Source organism: Leguminivora glycinivorella, chromosome 16 (genome assembly GCF_023078275.1).
Source record: "Leguminivora glycinivorella isolate SPB_JAAS2020 chromosome 16, LegGlyc_1.1, whole genome shotgun sequence".
NCBI classification, from domain to species: Eukaryota; Metazoa; Arthropoda; class Insecta; order Lepidoptera; family Tortricidae; genus Leguminivora; species Leguminivora glycinivorella.
This window is the reverse complement of record NC_062986.1, coordinates 20,881,509-20,901,603: the sequence shown is the minus strand read 5'-3', so window position 1 is coordinate 20,901,603 and position 20,095 is coordinate 20,881,509. Positions and strand designations below refer to the sequence as shown.

The 20,095-nt window shown below is 38.8% G+C and overlaps 3 protein-coding genes across 5 annotated transcripts; 1 reads left to right on the top strand and 2 right to left on the bottom strand.

The window, feature by feature from the left end:
- Nucleotides 1–8,493: 8,493 nt before the first annotated feature.
- Nucleotides 8,494–10,560, bottom strand: LOC125234776. The gene has a single exon (XM_048141172.1). The coding sequence runs from the start codon at nucleotides 10,248–10,250 to the stop codon at nucleotides 8,946–8,948; it is 1,305 nt and encodes a 434-aa protein (XP_047997129.1). The 5' UTR covers nucleotides 10,251–10,560; the 3' UTR covers nucleotides 8,494–8,945.
- Nucleotides 10,561–10,827: 267 nt separating this feature from the next.
- LOC125234965 (glutathione S-transferase 1-like) lies at nucleotides 10,828–16,828 on the bottom strand. Its single transcript, XM_048141387.1, has 7 exons — nucleotides 16,716–16,828; nucleotides 15,302–15,440; nucleotides 14,906–14,964; nucleotides 14,381–14,528; nucleotides 13,870–14,066; nucleotides 11,507–11,604; nucleotides 10,828–10,940 (listed from the first exon to the last, which is right to left on the bottom strand). Exons 1-7 carry the CDS (start codon nucleotides 16,733–16,735, stop codon nucleotides 10,828–10,830), a joined length of 774 nt encoding a protein of 257 aa, XP_047997344.1. The 5' UTR covers nucleotides 16,736–16,828.
- LOC125234590 (glutathione S-transferase E14-like) lies at nucleotides 16,395–19,861 on the top strand. Of its 3 annotated transcripts, none has more exons than XM_048140888.1 (5): nucleotides 16,395–16,786; nucleotides 18,150–18,306; nucleotides 18,641–18,838; nucleotides 19,107–19,223; nucleotides 19,614–19,861. In XM_048140888.1, the coding sequence occupies exons 2-5, from the start codon at nucleotides 18,160–18,162 to the stop codon at nucleotides 19,785–19,787; spliced, it is 636 nt and encodes a 211-aa protein (XP_047996845.1). In that variant the 5' UTR covers nucleotides 16,395–16,786; nucleotides 18,150–18,159; the 3' UTR covers nucleotides 19,788–19,861. The 3 variants fall into 3 exon arrangements, with proteins under 3 accessions (XP_047996845.1, XP_047996844.1, XP_047996846.1); XM_048140887.1 differs by lacking the exon at nucleotides 16,395–16,786 and adding an exon at nucleotides 16,918–17,108; XM_048140889.1 differs by lacking the exon at nucleotides 16,395–16,786 and adding an exon at nucleotides 17,136–17,165.
- The last annotated feature ends 234 nt before the right edge of the window (nucleotides 19,862–20,095 follow it).

Below are 20,095 nucleotides of genomic sequence, written 5' to 3'. Positions count from 1 at the left end.
GAACTACTGGAAGCAGTGATAAACGCATTTTTTGCGTTGTAGTTTCCTCGCTATAGTGAGGGGAAAAGTTTTGTGTTACACTCGGGTGCAAATGTATTTACCTTCTCGTGTGTTAAAAAACTCGCAAGTTCAGGATTCTATTCTCGAATCACTCGCTTCGCTCGTGGTTCAACTATAGAATCCTTTCACTTGCTCGTTTTTCAATTCCACACTCGGCGTTAAAATACAACTTTGCCCCCTTGTATAACAAATAACTATTTTCAAATAGGTTTATTAGTAGCTTAATTATATGTATTCACTTATTCAGTGGCCTTGCTTGCACTTCAAACGCACAATGTCTTTGTTTGATCGATCTCAGAGATAACATCACGGCTACCATTAAAACAGTCACGAACTTTAATTGTTCGTCCACTTCTAGATCATTTTATACTGGACACGTCATAGCTTAACTAAGTAATGTGTAGTATAAAAAACCGGCCAAGAGCGTGTCGGGCCACGCTCAGTGTAGGGTTCCGTAGTTTTCCGTATTTTTCTCAAAAACTACTGAACCTATCAAGTTGAAAACAATTTTCCTAGAAAGTCTTTATAAAGTTCTACTTTTGTGATTTTTTTCATATTTTTTAAACATACGGTTCAAAAGTTAGAGGGGGGGGGGCGCACTTTTTTTTCCTTTAGGAGCGATTATTTCCGAAAATAATAATATTATCAAAAAACCATCTTAGTAAACCCTTATTCATTTTTAAATACCTATCCAACAATATATCACACGTTGGGGTTGGAATGAAAAAAAATATCAGCCCCCACTTTACATGTAGGGGGGGTACCCTAATAAAACATTTTTTTCCATTTTTTATTTTTGCACTTTGTCGGCGTGATTGATATACATATTGGTACCAAATTTCAGCTTTCTAGTGCTAACGGTTACTGAGATTATCCGCGGACGGACGGACGGACGGACAGACAGACATGGCGAAACTATAAGGGTTCCTAGTTGACTACGGAACCCTAAAAACATTCAGTCGAATTGAGAACCTCCTCCTTTTTTGAAGTCGGTTAAAAATGAGCTAGAAGTGGATCAACAATTAAAGTCCGAGACCGTACTTACCTATAGTTTAGGTAGCAATAACAACTTAATACGTAAGCATTTTCTAAAGATTTGTAGCATTTATGTAGTAGGTACATCTGTAGATGGTCTAACAAGTATTTACCTACTCTCCTAACAACTTTTTCTCCTCACTAGCTTGGAAACACTAAACTTGTTTTGTCCTTTAATACCAGCGGGTAAAAACGCATTTTATCCACTAGTGGGTAAAGTAATTTGACCTTGAATAAAGTCAAATTAACTGCTTTAAAATTGATAAAAGTAGGTGAATCTAGCAATAAAGATAATTAACTACCTGTGGAACTACTGGAAGCAGTGATAAACGCACTTTTGGCGTTGTAGTTTCCTCGCTATTGTGAGGGGAAAAGTTTTGTGTTACACTCGGGTGCAAATGTATTTTACTTTTCGTGTGTTAAAAAGCCGGCGTTAAAATACAACTTTGCCCCCTTGTATAACGTACAATAAATAACTATTGTCCGACCCTGACAGAAAAATTACCTGCTATAGGTACATATACTTACTTATGACTTACTTAAACAAATATACGGCATTAGTTTCGTTTAGTTAGGGCGATGAGCGCTCAACCGTGCATTCGTAGCGCCAACACGTAAATTACTAGCTTATAAATATACCTCACTCCAACGTTATAAAGGTCATCTATGGTTATGGAGTTCCGACCTCTGCCTTTCGTATGAAAAGAGGGTCATCAGGGGTTATAGGTCGCCACGCAGGACTTAAGTAAATACATACCATCTTGGGAAAAAACACACTTATGTATTGTATCGGCTAAGGAACTCGTCACATCGCCGGCGAGAACATTTAGGTATGCTTGAAGCATAACGAAGTCGTGTGCTCGTGTGTGACGCTTAACTTCAAACTCGGGTAAATCCATTCTGCTAATAAGGTTGATTCTTTTACAGATTATATTTATTTTTATACAAAAGTGAAGGAAAACATCGTGAGGAAACCGGACTAATTCCAATAAGGCCTAGTTACCCTTCGGGTTGGAAGGTCAGATGGCAGTCGCTTTCGTAAAAACTAGTGCCTACGCCAAATCTTGGGATTAGTTGTCAAAGCGGACCCTAGGCTCCCATGAGCCGTGGCAAATGCCGGGATAACGCAAGGAGGATGATGATTTATTTTTATACATAAAGTTAAGCGACACATGTAAGGTAACTGTGCGCGGTGGGTAAGTGTGCGCAACTCCTTTAATTCTTAATATGTAGGGAGAAGTTTGTGATAATAAGTGTGTATTTAAAGATATATTGGCGAAGAATTACCTAGTTCATGCAAAAAAGATCCGGAAGAAATCATTATTATTACTCAAAAAAAAATCAAACATTTAAAATCCGGTGCTGCAGACGTAATCGCTTCTTCAAAAATAAATTTCTAGCCACTTAATTGACCGTATGTCGACACCACGTCGACACATTCGCTACCTTTTTCATTAAAAATACTACTTAGGTACTGTACTACTGTACTAAACATGCCATGGATTGGCTTTATCTCATTACATTAAGGTTTACTTCTGGTCAAATATAAACTGTTGATGGTATAATTTAGCACCACGTTGGCGTCGACACGAGTCGTTTACCACAGCTCACAGGCCACAGCGAGTTATCAAGGTCGTGGTAATGGCACCGAGACCGCAGTTTTGTCCACTTTCTATGTCCACAGTCCACACTACAATTTTTCATAAAAACTATCTAGGATGAACCCACTACCCAGCCATTATAGCATTCGGTGGATGAATCCTCCGTAATGCGTGTGTTACTTTACTGCCTAAAGGGATCCTCCACATACTCGTATTACGTCACAGAGTAAGGCCGTTTTCACATCCGATCCGATATCGGAATGTCGGAAGGATTTAAATGGAAAAAATCCAAGATGGCGCCTATAATGTATGAGATGTCGGTCCGACATCCGATATCGGATCGGATAATGTGACTCCCACTATTTAAGGGGGTCATACTAAATTAATTTGACAATCATGTTAAAGGGATACAAAATTGCGTGACAGGGGGTTAAAAAATTGAAATGTTGTCTGACGTAATATGTGGACGACCCCAAAGCAATGTTAATTATTACGTCACACTCTTAATTCGCATTGGGGTTAATCAGTGGGTCACACCACACTATAACAAGGTTAGCAACTCCGCGAATCATCATGAAAGAATCCTTTGCGTGTTTCTTTGAAAGTAATAGACAGAACAGAATAAATGTGTCGTAAAAGGGCTATTAAGCGAGAAGTTCCATTTGATCGCTTATCTTAAAGATGCTTCGACAAGGTATTCGTCGACCGGTCTGGCTCAGTCGGTAGTTACCCTGCCTGCTAAGCCGCGGTCCTGGGTTCGAATCCCGGTAAGGGCATTTATTTGTGTGATGAACACAGATATTTGTTCCTGAGTCATGGATGTTTTCTATGTATTTATCTCATATTTATCTATTTAAGTATGTATATCGTCGCTTAGCACCCATAATACAAGCTTTGCTTAGTTTGGGGCTAAGTTGATCCGTGTAAGGTGTCCCCAATATTTATTTTTATTTATTTATTTAAAATATGTACAATCAACTGTCGTCTTCATAGTAAGCCACCAAGAGGGCCCATATATATATATAACCTTTTAAAGGCTAAAAAGATTCCTTGACACAGAGTGGCCATAGGTTTGGGTCATTTCTGCTCACAATAACATACAATATAGGTTTATCTAATTGGTTTTCGCAAGAATTTTCCCACCCCCTTTCTTCCCGTGGGTGTCGTAGAAGTCGACTTTGGGATCTGGGTTAAATTGTGGCGTAGGTGAGAGGCTGGCAATGTCATAATTACGTTTTCCTTTAACCCCATAATTGTCAAGAGTGACACTGAAACTTGAGTAGTAGCTCTGCTTACCCCTTTAGTGGATAATTGGGATACTAGCGTGATTGTATGTACAGTACAATATTCATATGAACTTAGCAAAGCAAGCTCAGTGACAGCGCGATTTTTCTAGTTGTTTATAAATCGCGGATGTAGATTATAATCCGAGATCAATGATGGATCGATGCACAATGGGGGAGAAAGTGCGTCTGCGTCAGTTCCGCAGTTCTGCGTGATTCGGCGAGTAGTCGCGGATATCTTAGCTACCTGGGTATAGTGGGTAGGGTACCTAGACAACGTCACAATCGCTTACTTAGATTAGATTTCTTTATTTCATGATAAAAATTACACTATAAATTTGTTACATGCCAAAGTTATATTTATCTTCTCATCATGATCGTCGAAAATTACATTATAAATTGAGAATAATAAAATGAATATTTTTTCCCAATAAGGATCGTCATTTACAAATAGAAATACACAAAACACAACTACACAGTCACACACACTAGTTACAGTCGAGTTCTTAATTCGTTTCAATAAAATGTACACATATTTATGAACTACACTGTACACTTTCTAAGGGTATGCGGGCAACTTTGTCGTCGCAACTAGGTATTGAATCTTTCACATCCAGTACAGTACCGGATCTAGACTTTTTTCGAGAGGGCAAACACTAAAAAATGTCATATGCGGCGTACCTTGAACTTGACGAAGTTCGAATTTGGCGCCCCTCTTGGACATGGTGGCGCCCGGGCAAGCGCCCCGGCTCGTTCCCCTAGATCCGGGCCTGATCTAGTACTGTCCATTAGGTATAATATATGAAAAGTTGCGTCGCTACGTCTGATTTAATTTAATACTCATAGACTGGATGAGACAAAAAATAACTGTTGTGGCGGTAAAAGTTGCCCGTGGATGGGCGCACCGCATACGGTATGAGGCACCGGCATACCCTATCGTAGCTAGCTCTCTATTGCTCTTCTGTAGTGGCCCGACCGGCCCGAGCGAGCCAGACTACGTTTCGATAGCCACATAGTGTGAACGTTTGCCACTTCGGCTAGAATGTTACTTATAGCAGATTTCGTAGATTACAATTACAAGATTGGATGATTTTTATTGCGTAATCAATTATCACTACATATGCGCCTTTCATGTATTACGTAAGACAATTTGAGTCCGTTTTTGACCACCTCCTTGACATGGGTATCTACTAAGAAATGACCGAACCGATACAATTTTCCTTCTAAAGTGGACAATGAAACGAAATCCTTCTGTTACAAACAGATTTTAATAATGCTCATTAATAATCAATCGTATAAAATAACTAAAATACAATTTCTAAAAATGATCATTAGGAAAATTACAAAAGAGTAAATAAACACCGCTCGAGTAGTTTAATTCGAAAATATGTTAAATAAAATATCACCCTGTGTGTTAATCAGAACATTTTTACTTATAAATACCTTAGTAGGCAGTGAAAATACAGTCAGCTTTTAAAAGTCATTAGGTAGTAGCTACAGTACAAAATATTAATGATTAATTTGAAAATAACAATATTACTCTGTATATATTTTACTTTTTGCACGCTTCTGTTGTGCAAGGTATGATTGTATATGACTATAGCCAATTTTGAAGCCGACTGTATGACAGGCTTCGTAGACAAGTTGTCAATAGTTTACTCTTCGTAGCGTAACATAGTTATTTTCTTTATCTTTCGCATCTTTATCTGACGCACTAAAAAGAGAGTTAACTTAATTAGTAGGTACGCAGTGTGAACGACTGACCTCTTGTCTGCGCGCCCAGGTATCGCAGTACCTAAGAAACCTTAGAATAATCTTATTTCTATTTACTGAGTAAGTAATAATAATAAATAATCGAGTTTGGTTCGGTTCCGTTAAGGCACATCCAAGGCCAAAGATTGCAATTAAAGCTTAGTCGTAATTAACTGTGTCAGCGAAATGAGACGATCTTGAGGTTAGTCTAACAATTTTCCGCCCAATCTGATTAAATTGCCAATTAAATCAGGTGACGACCTGACGACTTGACCATCATGCATACGTGAACTTCTTGCATGTTAAGCTCGTCGTTTATTAAATTTAACTAATGAAACTACGGTTGTACTCACGTTATTATATCGCTATTGCTGCGACATGTTTCGGGCCAATTCGGAGGCCCCTCTCTTCAGACATATAGGAGTTCACGCGATGGCTAAACTCCATGTCACAGCAATAGCGATATAATAACGTGAGTTCAACCGTAGTTTCATTAATTATGTGAATATGTCTCACAAAAATTTAACGTTTATTAAATTGTTTACATATTAACACTAAAACAGTACGAATTTTTAGGGGTGTAATTTTACATCGTATAGTTTTAACTTCAAATTAAGTATAATAAAATATAGTGAGTACTTATAAGACATTTTATAGCTAACAACCATCTCATTTCGCCACACTCACACGATGTACAAAAATCTAAAAGATTCATCAAATACCTGAAAGTTGTCTATAAAATAAAAAATCAAAAATTAAACTGCCATTTCACATTAAAATTAAATACACAAATAATCATTTCAAACAAAAAACACTTCTTTTGATCAATACAAACTTCCAATGACAGGAAATAATAAGATTTCAAATATATACGAAGAAGAAGACTAGCTTATCAACTTAAATTACTTAAAGTCATAGCTACCACTGACTCTTAACTTAATCATCATCATACCAAAGTAACTGGTAATAAAGTAGGCTAAACTTACAGAGGTCCTATCGTGAACATAGAACTTTCCTATCCCCTGGGATCGTCTATTAATCCCTGATAGGAGTTCGTCGCAATCATAATGCAAATCAGCACAAAATATACTTTTAAACAAATGGCAATCGCAATCATAAAAATGTAAGGAATTATGCACTATTCCATTACAATGAAACAGTTTTTTTTTCAACTTTAGCTCAACCCGAGATTTTACGGGATCAAGTTGCAGGCATCCGATTCGGGATTACCGAAGCCTTACTACTGTAGACAGTGTCGTTTAGTGAATATAAAGTGTAGAACAAACTTAAATTCTAGATCAGCTATTTTTACTGTAAAGCATATCTGGATATCTAGGTTTTCGTGCTAATTGCATTTTGATCGATTATAGAACTTCCGTAAAGTATACGAAATTATTAAGTAATCGTATTGACATTACACAATCGTAATATTCGTAATCGTATGAGTATGCATAAGCCATATGCATATTAAATATCCATTAATTGTTTTGTAACCCTATCTATATTTAAACATAAATAAAGCAGTGTGAATATGTCACTTCCAAGTCTTATATAATAAATAGCTTTATAAATACTGATACATATGCATTAAAATTTGTGAAAAATACTCTGAGCACCATAATATAGATATAATTGGACAGGATGGAATGACATGTATTTTATTATGTTTATATCACATAGTGGGATAAAATGGAATGACTCATGGATTCCTATGGCGTTATCATCAAAGTAGGTATAGGTATGCCCCTACTTGCTTTATGATAATTGTAATTACTTTTGATAATGATGAGCCATTTAATAAATCTCCATTACTATTTTGTAATAGTGACCTTTTAATTCTAGTCAATAAACCAAATACTAAAAAATCCAATAAAATCTACTAATCAGAGCTTCTCTTCACAAGTTGGATTATCCAAATCCTTTATAGGTAATACTTTTGAACATATGTACTTTAATCAAACTAAATGTAAATTATTGAATTAACGATTTCAATTGAGAAATTTTGAGCAATCAGATAATTTTTATAACTTTAGCAAAGAGCTAATGAAATATTTTAATAAATAGAGAGACAATTTAGCATAAATACTAGCATATCAAGAGATTCAAGGTAGTGCCTTTATAGGCATGAACAAGGAATTGTCATGGAATACACATGAAAATAATGTTACATTGATAATCGGAATACTTTACTATATTGCAATCACATTTATGTTTATAAATGTGTTAATAGTTTATCAGAAAACAAACGTGACTCAAATGCAATCCATAAATAACATTACACACATTTAAAGTGACATTACAAAATTTGTGAATCTCACCCCCCTGGTCACATTTTTGATCCCCCTGTGACGTAATAAATGGATGACCCCAAGCTGCAATTTCAAGGCTTATAAAATATTATATTGGAATGTAATTTCCCCTAATCCTAGAAGGCACATGGTCCTTAAAATTACAAAAATGGCTCCTTCATTGGTTGCAGGTCCCAGCCAGAGAATAAATACTTTAAAAGATACTGCCTTAGACATCTTATAATATTACTATAAAATAAGTTGTACTTACAAAATGTAAGTAGATTGAGCTATTTTTATTTGAACACATTATTAGGGTCCCCCCACATCTAGCGTCTCGCGAGCGTCGCGTCGGGCCAACTGTATGGAAAAAGACGCGGCGTCGACGCGACGTCGACGCGGCGTCAGGCTTTGCCCATACAGTTCGCCCGACGCGACGCTCGCGAGACGCTAGATGTGGGGGGACCCTTAGAGAACATCAGGCTGCCTTTCCACTGAGAAAGATATGGAGAGGACAAGAATGGCAATTAAATATGAAATAATATCATTTTCAGGCAGCAATGTCTACAAATATAAGCCCCCATGGGATCCCCTAAACTGTGAGTTATAAATACAAGCCACATGTGAGTGTGTTTAATTGACATACCGCACTTGAAAGTGATAATTAGTATTATTTCTCAGTTTAATTAGAATCACACCTATTGGTTGATTTTTGTTAAATTGACTGTACCTCTCTCTCTGGAGATACCCAAGTAGAAAGGCTTAATGCCTGGCAGCCTGTATTAATTCTGTGTGGACAAACATATAAATAGCCATGAATATTTTTGAGCCTATGTTCGAGATTCATTATTGGAATAATTGTCAAGCTCACTGGCTCACTAAAGTCACTATCGTTCTAAAACAACAAAGCAAGAATATAAATAGTTCTATTGTATCTTGCATCCCTTTCTCTTCTTATGCATCTCAGCTTGCTTACTTTTCTTCTTAGCCAGGCCTTCGGCAGTGATGTCCGATATCACAGACAGCCTCTTGGAGTTGTCCTGATGCCTGTCCAAGCGCTGCGGGCTCGGCAAGTCTGGAGGGAACGTTGAGCTGTACAGGTTGTTGTTCTCACTGTAACTGTGCGGGATCGCTGGAGGACTGTCACCAGTCTCTGCAGTGTAGTGAGAAGCTGGTCGGATACTCACTGGGTCTGGAAAGCGTGGCTTCTTGCCCGATGTAGGCGGAGGAGGGGGCTGCCTGTGCTGAAGTGATGATGCCCCGGAGTTGGATGCTGTGCGATCAGACTCAAAAGACCTTGTATGCACATGCGTAACATTGTTTATATTGACAGTGGAGGTACCAGGTTGGTCATTGTAGTACTGTTTAGACATCTCCTTAGACTGCAAAGCACTGGCTTTTGATTGAATATGCTCCTTTTCAAAAGGCTCTACATAGTTCAAATCTGAGTCCACAGATTTACAAAGCCTCAATCTATTGTCGCGTATCATATCCCTCGGGTTGCTGTAGGCGTCGCAGAGAGTGGCCTGGCTGGTGTCAGGTGTGTCTATTTGCTGGGCCGCTAAGCGTTGCTGTTTTTTGAGAAGGGCTTTCTGGCGAGCCTTTTCTTTGGCTCGTTGGAGTTTTTTGTACTCACGCTCCTGCAGGAGGCGTGCCAGCTCACCGTCCTGCGCTTCCACGGCGCAACGCATGTCTGCAAGCAGCACATCCTGTTCCTGCACCTCGCTGCTCAGCTGTCTCGCGAGCCGAGCATCTCGTTCTTCCTGCTCCAACCTCAATCTGAGCTCTTCTAGTTCTGCTGGTGATAGTCCTAGCTCCTCCGGTGCTATGTCTAAGAGCTTAGGCGGGGACTTGACCGGGGCCGCCCGAGCTGGTTCAGGAGGAGTGCGCGAGGAGCCGGGCTGGATGAGGTCGGTGACCTGGCGGCGCTGCCGGCGGAGGTTGATCTCGGCCATCTCGCGCGCGATCTCGGCGTCGACGTCGGCCTGGCGGCGGCGCGCGAGCTCGCGCAGCCGCGCTTCGTGCTCGATACCCTGCTGCTCGCTCAGCGCCACAGGAAAGTCTTCGCGGATCTGCTGGTTGCGGAACCTGTTCTCGCAGAGGTGCGAGGAGATCTCGCGGTCCTGCAGGCGGTGCGCCAGCGCACCGTCCGCGCGCACCAGCCATTGCTCGCGCAGGTCACCCACATGACCGAGTTTCGGCATCGTGTCGCTCGCTTGAAAACCCGCCATCGAGTATATCTCCACCAAACTTTAGTATTCAAAACTAGATTTCACTATTTCCAAGTTATGTGTATTGATTAGCACTTGCCATGGCACGAACAAACAATTCCAAATTTCCAATCACTGTAAATCCACAACACTGTATGATACTTTTCTCGCTCAACTTTCTTCGTTCCGTGAGAATACGCGGTTGCTTTTTACATTTTATGTGAACCGAGAACAATGGGGTAAGGTTTGATAATCTACATAATAATTAAATTACAGAACTGTGCAACACACGAACGAGCAATCGCGAACAAGCTCTCCCCGCCTGGCTCCGTCCTTCCCCACTTCATAACAAATTCCTGTATGACAGGTGAATTCCTACTAGTGATGTGCGGCACGATTTGTATTTCGATACAATCGATCGATTATTCTATTTCTCTAATCAGAATTTCACTTTTGTTTATTCTTCATTCCTAAAAATGTTTCATTTGTAAAAATTGACGTCGTAAAAATTACTAATTTTTCAAATAAAAAACAGTAACCTTCGAAAATAAATTTATATTACCATATTTACATATCATATCATAATATATGGTCATATTTACGCGGCATTTGTGGTAGTTCTGTCGGGTTCCGTATTTGATAAGTCGTTCCTACGTTCTTCAGAGTTCCGTGGATATTTTGCTTCGTTGGGATTATAACAGTTTCCATATTCTAATAAAAAGAAAAGTATCAAATAACAGGTTTGTCGAAATAGGTACAATTAAGGACGAAATGTATTCATCAACATATACCATTGTTTATAAATTAGCGGTAATCGCATGGTGGTATATCATAACATTCATAAGAAAACAGCGATAATGTTTCTTATGATATGCCACCATTTATAAAAATGCTAACTTTATGTCACTCTTAAGTAGAAACAGACTATAGATACAAGCGGTCAGTGCTTATTGCCTATAAGAGCCCTTATGATTCGACTTCGATAAAGAGCATTTCATCAAAATTTTGGGTCGAAAGAACGACCGAGAAAACCTGTTACTCTGTATCTACTTAGCGTGACAAAGTTTTAATTTAATAAACTACTGTCACTAAGGCCCCCCATACCTAACGTCCCGAAAGAGTAGTGTCGGGCCAACTGTATGGAAAAAGACACCGCCGACGACGTCGACGCGGTGTCAGGCTTTGCCATACAGCTGGCCCGACGCTACGCTCGCGAGACGCTAGATGGGGGGGGGGGGGCTAATCTGACACTGAACATTGGATTGGGATCAACTCACCTATTCTTCTAGTGAACTCACAGAGACCTTTCTTATTAGCAGTGCAGAAGAACTTCTCCTCAGACATGCGATGCAGCCAACTGGACAGCCTGGGAAATCTGAAAGAAATACATTAAAATAAGTAATCAGGTCAGGTCACAGTTGCTGGGTGGCCGAGAGTATACAGGCATCTGCCGTGATGCCCGTGATAGCAGAGTATGCTGGTTCTATTCCAGCCGCACTGGAGGCCTTGGTTACTTTTTCTTTCACATGTGTAATTTATTTCGGTTTAATTTATATACTTATATACCTAGTAGTGTGACTACTTTAAAATAGAACAAATTGAAATATCTTAGAACAAATTAAATTATTCTCATTTGAAAATATTTTAATTTGTATTTTTAAGTAGTAACACTACTATTATACTGCTAAAGTATTAAAGGATATGAAAAGGGGAAAATCTCCAGGTCACGACTACTCAAGCGTTGAGCACCTGCAACTTGCGGGTCCTAACTTACCTAGGTTACTGGCATTGCTGTTTAACCTTTGCATCAGTCACTCGTATTTGCCCGAGAACATGATTAAAACAATAGTAGTCCCGATCGTCAAAAACAAAACCGGTGATATATCTAACAAGACTAACTATAGGCCTATTTCTCTGGCAACCATCCTGGCTAGGGTGCTCGACGGCCTGCTCAATTTGCAACTGGACAAGTTCTTGCAACTACATGACGCTCAGTTCGGCTTTCGTCCCGGTCTGTCTACCGAGAGCGCAATTACTTGTCTAAAGCTGGCTGTCGAGTATTATACACGCAGAAAAACGCCTGTGTACGCGTGTTTCTTGGATCTCTCGAAGGCTTTTGACCTCGTAAATTATGACCTACTATGGGAAAAGCTGGATAGGGTCAAGTTTCCTAAAGAATTAACCCGTATTTTCAGGTGCTGGTATACAGGCCAGAGAAACAGTGTTAGGTGGGGCGATGTGTTCTCGGACGAATACGGACTGCAGTGCGGGGTAAGGCAGGGGGCTTACCTCTCCCAAACTGTTTAACCTCTATGTTAACGACTTAATCGGGGAGCTCAGCAACACACATGTCGGATGCCATGTTGACAGGGTCTGCTTTAACAATATAAGTTATGCTGACGACATGGTGTTGCTGAGCCCCTCGGTTGGGGGTCTGAATATCCTTTTAGACATTTGTGAGACGTACGCTCGCCAGCACAATTTAAAATATAATGCGCTCAAAAGCGAGTATATGGTTTTTAAAGCGGGTGGCAAGTGCCCAACGTATGTCCCTCCTATTTTATTGAATGGGCAGATACTGAAGAGGGTGTCGTCTTTCAAATACCTTGGGCATTTGGTAACCGAAGACCTGCGTGATGATGCCGACATCGAAAGGGAACGCAGAGCATTGGCAATGAAAGCGAATATGATAGCGCGCAGGTTTCAACGATGTACAGCCCAAGTAAAAATAACACTGTTTAGATCGTACTGTACATCGATGTATACCTGTAGCCTATGGACAAGATATACTCAGCGTTCGCTAAATGCTCTGCGGGTCCAATACAACGATGCGTTTAGGGTGCTGTTGCGGCTGCCGCGGTACTGTAGTGCGTCCGGTATGTTTGCTGACGCTAGTGTTGACGGATTTCATGCCACACTTCGCAAGCGTTGTGCCGCGATGCTCGCCAGGGTCCGGGGTAGCCGCCACAGCCTCTTAACTGTAGTAGCCAGTCGATGGGACAGTTGCCTTTTGAGGCATTGGTGCTCCATGCATGTGAGCCAAATAAATAAATTTAAATTAATATAACTTAACCTAATTTAATTGAATATAACTATAACTATAATTTAATATTATATAATGTAATGTATTGTAAATTGTTAATTGTTAATTGTAAATTTTATTTTATTTTATATTTAATGTAATACGATATGGATTTTAATTGTCCGAAATAAATGAATTTTATTTTATTTTTTATTTATACTATAAACATTAAATAAATGTCATATACAAAGAAAAAGTGACCAAGGCCTCCAAGTGTTCCGAGCTGGAATCGAACCAGCGTACTCCGTTAACCGGACGGATGCCTGTAAAACCACTCGGCCATCGGATCACGAAAGCAAGGGTCGAAATTTCCAAGTATATGACACAATTACCGAAGGCTTGGCGCCCCCCGCCATCTCTGAGGTAGAACCGAAACTAGTTCGACCTCCTAACTGAATCAACCCATGTGATTACGAGCTAGCGAAGAGAGATGGCGCTGCCGTGCAAATCTTAGAATAAATTATTCTCATTTGAAAATATTTTCAATCGAAGATGTTTTAACTTGTGTCAATTAGTATTTGATTTAGAAATAATTTGTAAGCAATTAAGCTCACTAACTTGTTGACGTCGATGGGCACGAGAACGTTGAGCGTGCTGATAGAGGCTGCAATCGCAATGTCGCCGAGCGATGGCCAGCTGCCGTTGCTGAACCACGAGCGACTTGTTAGTATCCGCTCCAAGTCAGCGTACGCACTGTGGATTCCGTCGATTATCTTCTCATCCACAATGCGGAGCGACCCCTCCAGAATTGGGTTCTGAAATTTTACAGAAAATCAATGAAATTGCTTTCGATTTCGCTGCGCACGCCTCGGCTCACTAATTCTTCTCTGAAAGGCTATTCATATACAATACAAGCAAATCTCCTTCGAATAAATATGATACATTTTTTATTAAATGGATCATTATTAAACCAGGTGGTCTAGCACAACTTACGCTCTCATTCGCGAGTCCATACTTAAAGTCGCGCTTGATGTATTGACTTGCGCGAGAATACAAACCGCCTGGAGAGGGATCTTAAAAATAGCAAGAAATCAACGGTCCATAAATGTTAGAAGACTATAAATCTTACAGAAGCCGCCCTGTAGTGCGGGTGAAGTACGCTGCTGTTAAAGTACAGGAATTGGTCGACAATAGCGCGACTGCCAGGATCCGCGGGCAGCAGGAACTTGGACATCTCTGTGTAGTAGCGAGTCGCCAGGTAAGTTGAGATGGCATGGCTGCGACACCAATGGTTTATAATTACAACCTTATTATATATACTCAGACACGACCCGTTTGTAAGAAGGTAAAGGGCCGAACTTCCAAACCTACCTACCTGCCAAAATCCATCACAAATATTAAGGAGATCTTGTACAGACCGACTTCGCCACAAAAATTGTACTAAGTATGAGTAAATAATAGGATGTACATGGGAAATTATATAAGTATGTATGTCTCAGAACTAGTGATAGGACTGATGGGGGAACCCTGAACATGGGTTTGTTCACTATACTTATAGTTACTCACTATGTTAAAATCCTAACCAGTTGAACACAAATGTTGTTACAAACATTTTACACAGAATAAATATAATTATGTACAAAAAAATATATACCTGTCACTTATTACTAGATCTCTGTCCTTTAAGATCGGCAACGTTTGAAGAGGATTCATCTGAAAGTTTGTATATCAATGACATTGGATAAAGTTAGATTGAGCTACTAATGAAGTGATTTTTAATGCTTCTTAATGCAAGTGCTACATGTTTTTAATGTTAAATTAAACTTCTACTTAAATGTAACGTTTAAAACTCGATCGCATCAAAATCGTTACAATTTAGCTTGGCCTACGTTTTTAATTTCAAGAAAGCATTAACAACAAAACCTAGCATACAAGAGCAAAAGATATTGCAGACAAAATTCAAACAGGCGCTAAAAGTTCTGTAGTGATGTACCCATGATGTACCAAACTCAATAGAATCGATCGCTTTAACATAAAAATGTATACAAACAGATATTATTCCTGGACTTTTGTGTTCCTCTTTATCCATGTTGACGTCTACTTCTCGAACGTCGATGTTCATAGCATCCAATGTCATCATTACTGAACGACACGCTGGACTGCGGTCTGCTTTCCAGAGCGTGCAGTGTCTGAAAAAATAAATATTATAAATAAAAACCTTACTTAAAAGTGCTGCAATATATATGTCATTTTAAAAGCGCTAACTTTAAACTAGTCGCCAGAGGTCTACTATTTGTACCCCCCATTTTGATTGATAATTTATAGCCTAATGACAGAGGTGACTTAATTATTATTTATTTATCATTTTTCAGTCAGCTAAAATAACATTTTAATAAAGTTTTGATTAAATTTTCTGTATAATTTTTCTACTTTTCATTGATATTGATAGATGTTAAAAATAAAATAGACATGTTGTCACTTCTTACCTCTTTCAAATCGTACGCTGCCAGATTTTCATTGTTTCCTTCTTTGAATGAAACAAACATTTTAAAAAGTAGACAAGTATGTACAGTCGTGCTGATAACAATTAATATGTATTTTTATTTTATTGAAATAAGCGAACCTTTAACTAAGCCATAACACTTTTATTTATGTTTTCTCTCTCTAAAAAAACTATCACTCTCCTTGCCGGTATTCCAATTACCCTATCCCCATTCCTTAAATTAATGAAGCCATCATTGATATTGAAAAAAAAAAGATTTTGTGGTAAAAAATTGTTTAATCCTCGTGCTTTGAAAGCAACACTACAGAATCCACATTTCGAAACAGTCGCTTCGCTCCTATTCCACCTCGGGAACCTTATTTATTTATTTAAAACTTTACTGCTCATAATAAAAGTACGTTTGGTGGACTTAATCATTCCTTCGATCCTACTTTTGCTCCGGTATCAATTAGTGCGACCGGTTACATTAACTTTGCCCATATATATACGGGTAAACAAACCACCCTTAATGAATGTCATTTTAGACCCTGGTAATACCTAATCGATTCCGATTCCAAGGCGTTAGCCAGGCAGAAAGCCAGGTATGATATGAATATTGCATTAGTGCCGACGTGACGACTGTCTGTCGTGGTATAAATAAACATAAACATGTACTATAAAATTGCACGGCCACGCATAACATGAAACGTGATGCGAAGTTCTACAATGTCCACGGACAATTTTTATTTGAATCAACTTTTTTTAAGGGCGGCGGTTATATAGATCCGAATGACACATGTTTACATATTTTAACTACGTATAACTTCTTAAGCTTTTACTTTTGTTAGGTATCTCAAAATCAATTAAAATCTCATCAGAAGAAATGGACTCATTAACTCTTATTACAAATTAGCATATTTCTGCCTGCATAACGACTTTAAAAAAAGTTTAATACATACTTAAATATAATACGGATACCTACCTACGTTTGTGTCGCACCATTGTAGTCGGCTGTGCTATACATAGACATCAAAAGTGGAGTTCTCCTCAAAGGTACATTAAACGAAATTTCATAAGTTTATTATTATTCTTTCAAAAGTCAAAATAGCTACAAGTACGGCCAGTAATTTCTTTTGAACTTGGCTTGGTACGCTGCGTCGTATGAAAATGCAAACTAAGCAAAGTTACTTTATGGACGATAGGAGCAAGATAGGAGTCCTGTTTTGCTCACGTTTTGTTTTTAAAATGCGTCATTGGTCCGCTGACCTCGGTGGAAGAAGGACTGCGTTGCGCTGTCTTTTGGTGAAATGGCTTATTTAAAAATAAATAACCTGTTTCGAGTGATAACCAGTAGTTTTAGTACGAGTACAATACGGTAAGTCTTTTGCAGTAATCGTGATCGCTCTGACGCGTCCGTCCGTCCCGATCATTGGTATTTTTTATTTACCTACATTTTTAAATTACCATAGCTTTTTATTGTGCCTGTTTTTTTTTTAATTTTCGAAAACATATTTCCACTTTTTGACAAGCAGTAACTTTTGCAATGCCACTAGGCTTAAAATAAATTTAAAAGTGGAAAAGTATTGCCATCGGTGAGACTTGAACTCACGGCCCCTGGATCTATATTCCAGCGCTCTGCTAACTGGCTTGAGCCACCAGCGAAATTTTCCAACATAGTCACATACATATAACATAGATCACTGGTGTATAGATCCAGAGGGTGTGAGTTCAAGTCTCACCTAAGGCGGTTCCACTTTTCAATTTATTGTAAGCCTAGTGGCATTTCAGACGTTACTGCTTGTCAAAAAGTGGAAACATGTTTATTAGTAACAGAACTAATACAGAATGATTAAATAAATAAATAAATAGGACGTTCTTACACAGATTGACCGAGTCCCACGGTAAGCTCAAGAAGGCTTGTGATGTGGGTATTCAGACAACGATATATACAGGGTGCCCGGTAATTAATGGACAACCTTTTATCCACCAAGAGGGCACCTTATACTGGTCCAGAAAATCGAATCGAAAAGTCGCCTGGTTTTCGAGATTTTCACAATTTTTAAAATTTTAATTATTAGACTTTTACTAAACCTTAAAGTCGATTTTCTGGACCAGTATAAGGTGCCCTCTTGGTGGTTAAAAGGTTGTCCATTAATTACCGGGCACTCGGTATAATATACAAACTTATACATAGAAAACATCCATGATCCATGGCTCAGGAACAAATATCTATGCTCATCACACAAATAAATGCCCTTACCGGGATTCGAACCCGGGACCGCGGCTTAGCAGGCAGGGTCACTACACGCTAGGCCAGACCGGTCGTCGAAAGTGTCAATTAGTGTCATATATTTGGTGGAAAGCAATGTTTGGTGTGGTCATACCACGTAATCAGTTAATTTGTTTATTTTTATAGAAGCAAAACTATGAATAACAAGTTAATATTGTATGGGGACGAGGTATCCCCGCCAGTTCGGTTCGCGCTAATGGTTGCATCTATGTTGGACATCAAGTTGGACTACCAACACATAGATCTTTTTAAAGCTGAGAATAAATCTCCATTTTACACGAAGGTAATGTATTATTCACGCTATAATAAATCTGTGTCGATTTGTATTTGAATAATTGAATATCACGGCAAAGTTTTCATGCCAAGTTCTATATGTCAAGTTGACTAAAGACATAATATTTCTCTGGCAGAAACAGAGAACAATGCCTACCTATTTCTCGATGAAGTTTGTACAAAGTTGTAGTATTCATTATTATTAGTACTTAACGTTTTCAGTTAAAAGTAACCACATAGCATACTTAGCATAGAACGAAACTCTTATCGATGTAGAGTTAGAGCATCCATAGGTTTAACCGAAAATACGCGATTGTGCTTGAAATATGCACATTTTATTGCAGATAAATCCATTACAAAAAGTACCCGCGTTGAAAGTCGGCGACGAAGTAATTTGCGACAGTCATGCCATTGCCTTATACCTGTGCCGTATCGGAGATGGTCAGAGACTGTATCCAGAAGATCCAGTTGTAAGAGCTAAAGTTGATCAGACCATGTTCTTTAACTCTGGCACGTTGTTCCCGATTGACAGCTTTATTTATGTGAGTATGAAGACTAAAAGGGTCTTATATTGTGATTTGATCAAGGCTGGATCTAGTTTTGAACTGAGGGGATCATGTGGTCAAATCCTCATGAGTCATGACTCATGACCCCCATTATCCACCCTTCTCTGCGTAGATTCACCCTTGAGTTCGATAAGATACCAAAGTTATGCATAGGTACAAAGCTATATGCAGGGGAGGGGGTCACTTTTCTCGGCAGTTGTGAGTTGACTAACTTATGCCGTTTTAACCACGTTTATATTTTCAGACGGAATATTTTCGAGGCAAGTGGCCTGCTAATGATGAGAAGATTAAAGAATGGCATTCTGCAGTGGATCATTTAGAACATCTCTTGGATAATCAGATGTGGTTGGCTTATGACAAGGTGATATTTAGTTTTATATTTTTTAATAACTGTGTTGTGTTTAAAAATAATAATAAATAAAAAAAATCATAGTACTGGATTGATTTGAGATTTGATCAAAATTATTTTTAACCCCCGACGCAAAAACGAAGGGGTGTTATAAGTTTGACGTATCTGTCTGTCTGTTGGTCTGTCTGTCTGTCCGTCTGTCTGTTTGTCTGTTTGTCTGTCTGTCTGTGTCTGTCTGTGGCATCGTAGCTCCCGAACGGAGGAACCGATTTAGATTTAGTTTTTTTTTGTCTGAAAGCTCAGTTAGTCGGGAGTATTCTTAGCCATGTTTCATGAAAATCGGTCTGCTATGTCGCGGTCGGGGGTTTTTTCAAAATTTTAATTTTATATAATTATTTTCAGGTTACACTGGCTGATTTGTGCTGTGCAAGTACAGTAAGCTCGCTTCAACTATTGGTACCTCCATTGGATCGTCATGTAAAAGTTAAGCAATGGCTAGGCAGGTTACCCAAGCTCTCTTGCTATGAAATAAATTTACGTGGATTAGAGCTATTGAAATCTAAGTTACAATCGTAGTAGAGAATATATTTAAGTCATACAAGGTTTTCTTGGAACTTAACTGAATTATGTCTGAACAATAAAGAATTTATGTCTAATTTGCTTTCTTTTTTAATGTACAATAAAAATTCAGTCGAATTGAGAACCTCCTCCTATTTTGAAGTCGGTTAAAAATGAAATTCTAAATCAGATGAAAAATTAGAATAAAGAAATAGAATTGTCTTCTCGATTGTACATTTTGTAAAGTCGAAGTCGAAAAAAAAAAGTTTTTGGTGTTGGCAACATTCCAGCGAAACGTCAAAACTCTGTTGCTTATGGACTCTATT

Excerpts from the sequence above, each read along its gene's own strand:
- LOC125234590 (XM_048140887.1), top strand. The coding sequence starts at position 17,041 with ATGGCTTATTTAAAAATAAATAACCTGTTTCGAGTGATAACCAGTAGT. Across the intron at positions 17,109-18,149 it reads TTTAGTACGAGTACAATACG|AAGCAAAACTATGAATAACA; the intron begins GTAAGTCTTTTG and ends TTATTTTTATAG. Across the intron at positions 18,307-18,640 it reads AATCTCCATTTTACACGAAG|ATAAATCCATTACAAAAAGT; the intron begins GTAATGTATTAT and ends ATTTTATTGCAG.
- LOC125234965 (XM_048141387.1), bottom strand. The coding sequence starts at position 16,735 with ATGGTGCGACACAAACGTAG. Across the intron at positions 14,529-14,905 it reads GATCTAGTAATAAGTGACAG|CCATGCCATCTCAACTTACC; the intron begins GTATATATTTTT and ends TTGGTGTCGCAG. Across the intron at positions 11,605-13,869 it reads GTGCCCATCGACGTCAACAA|ATTTCCCAGGCTGTCCAGTT; the intron begins GTTAGTGAGCTT and ends TATTTCTTTCAG.
- LOC125234776 (XM_048141172.1), bottom strand. The coding sequence starts at position 10,250 with ATGGCGGGTTTTCAAGCGAGCGACACGATGCCGAAACTCGGTCATGTG.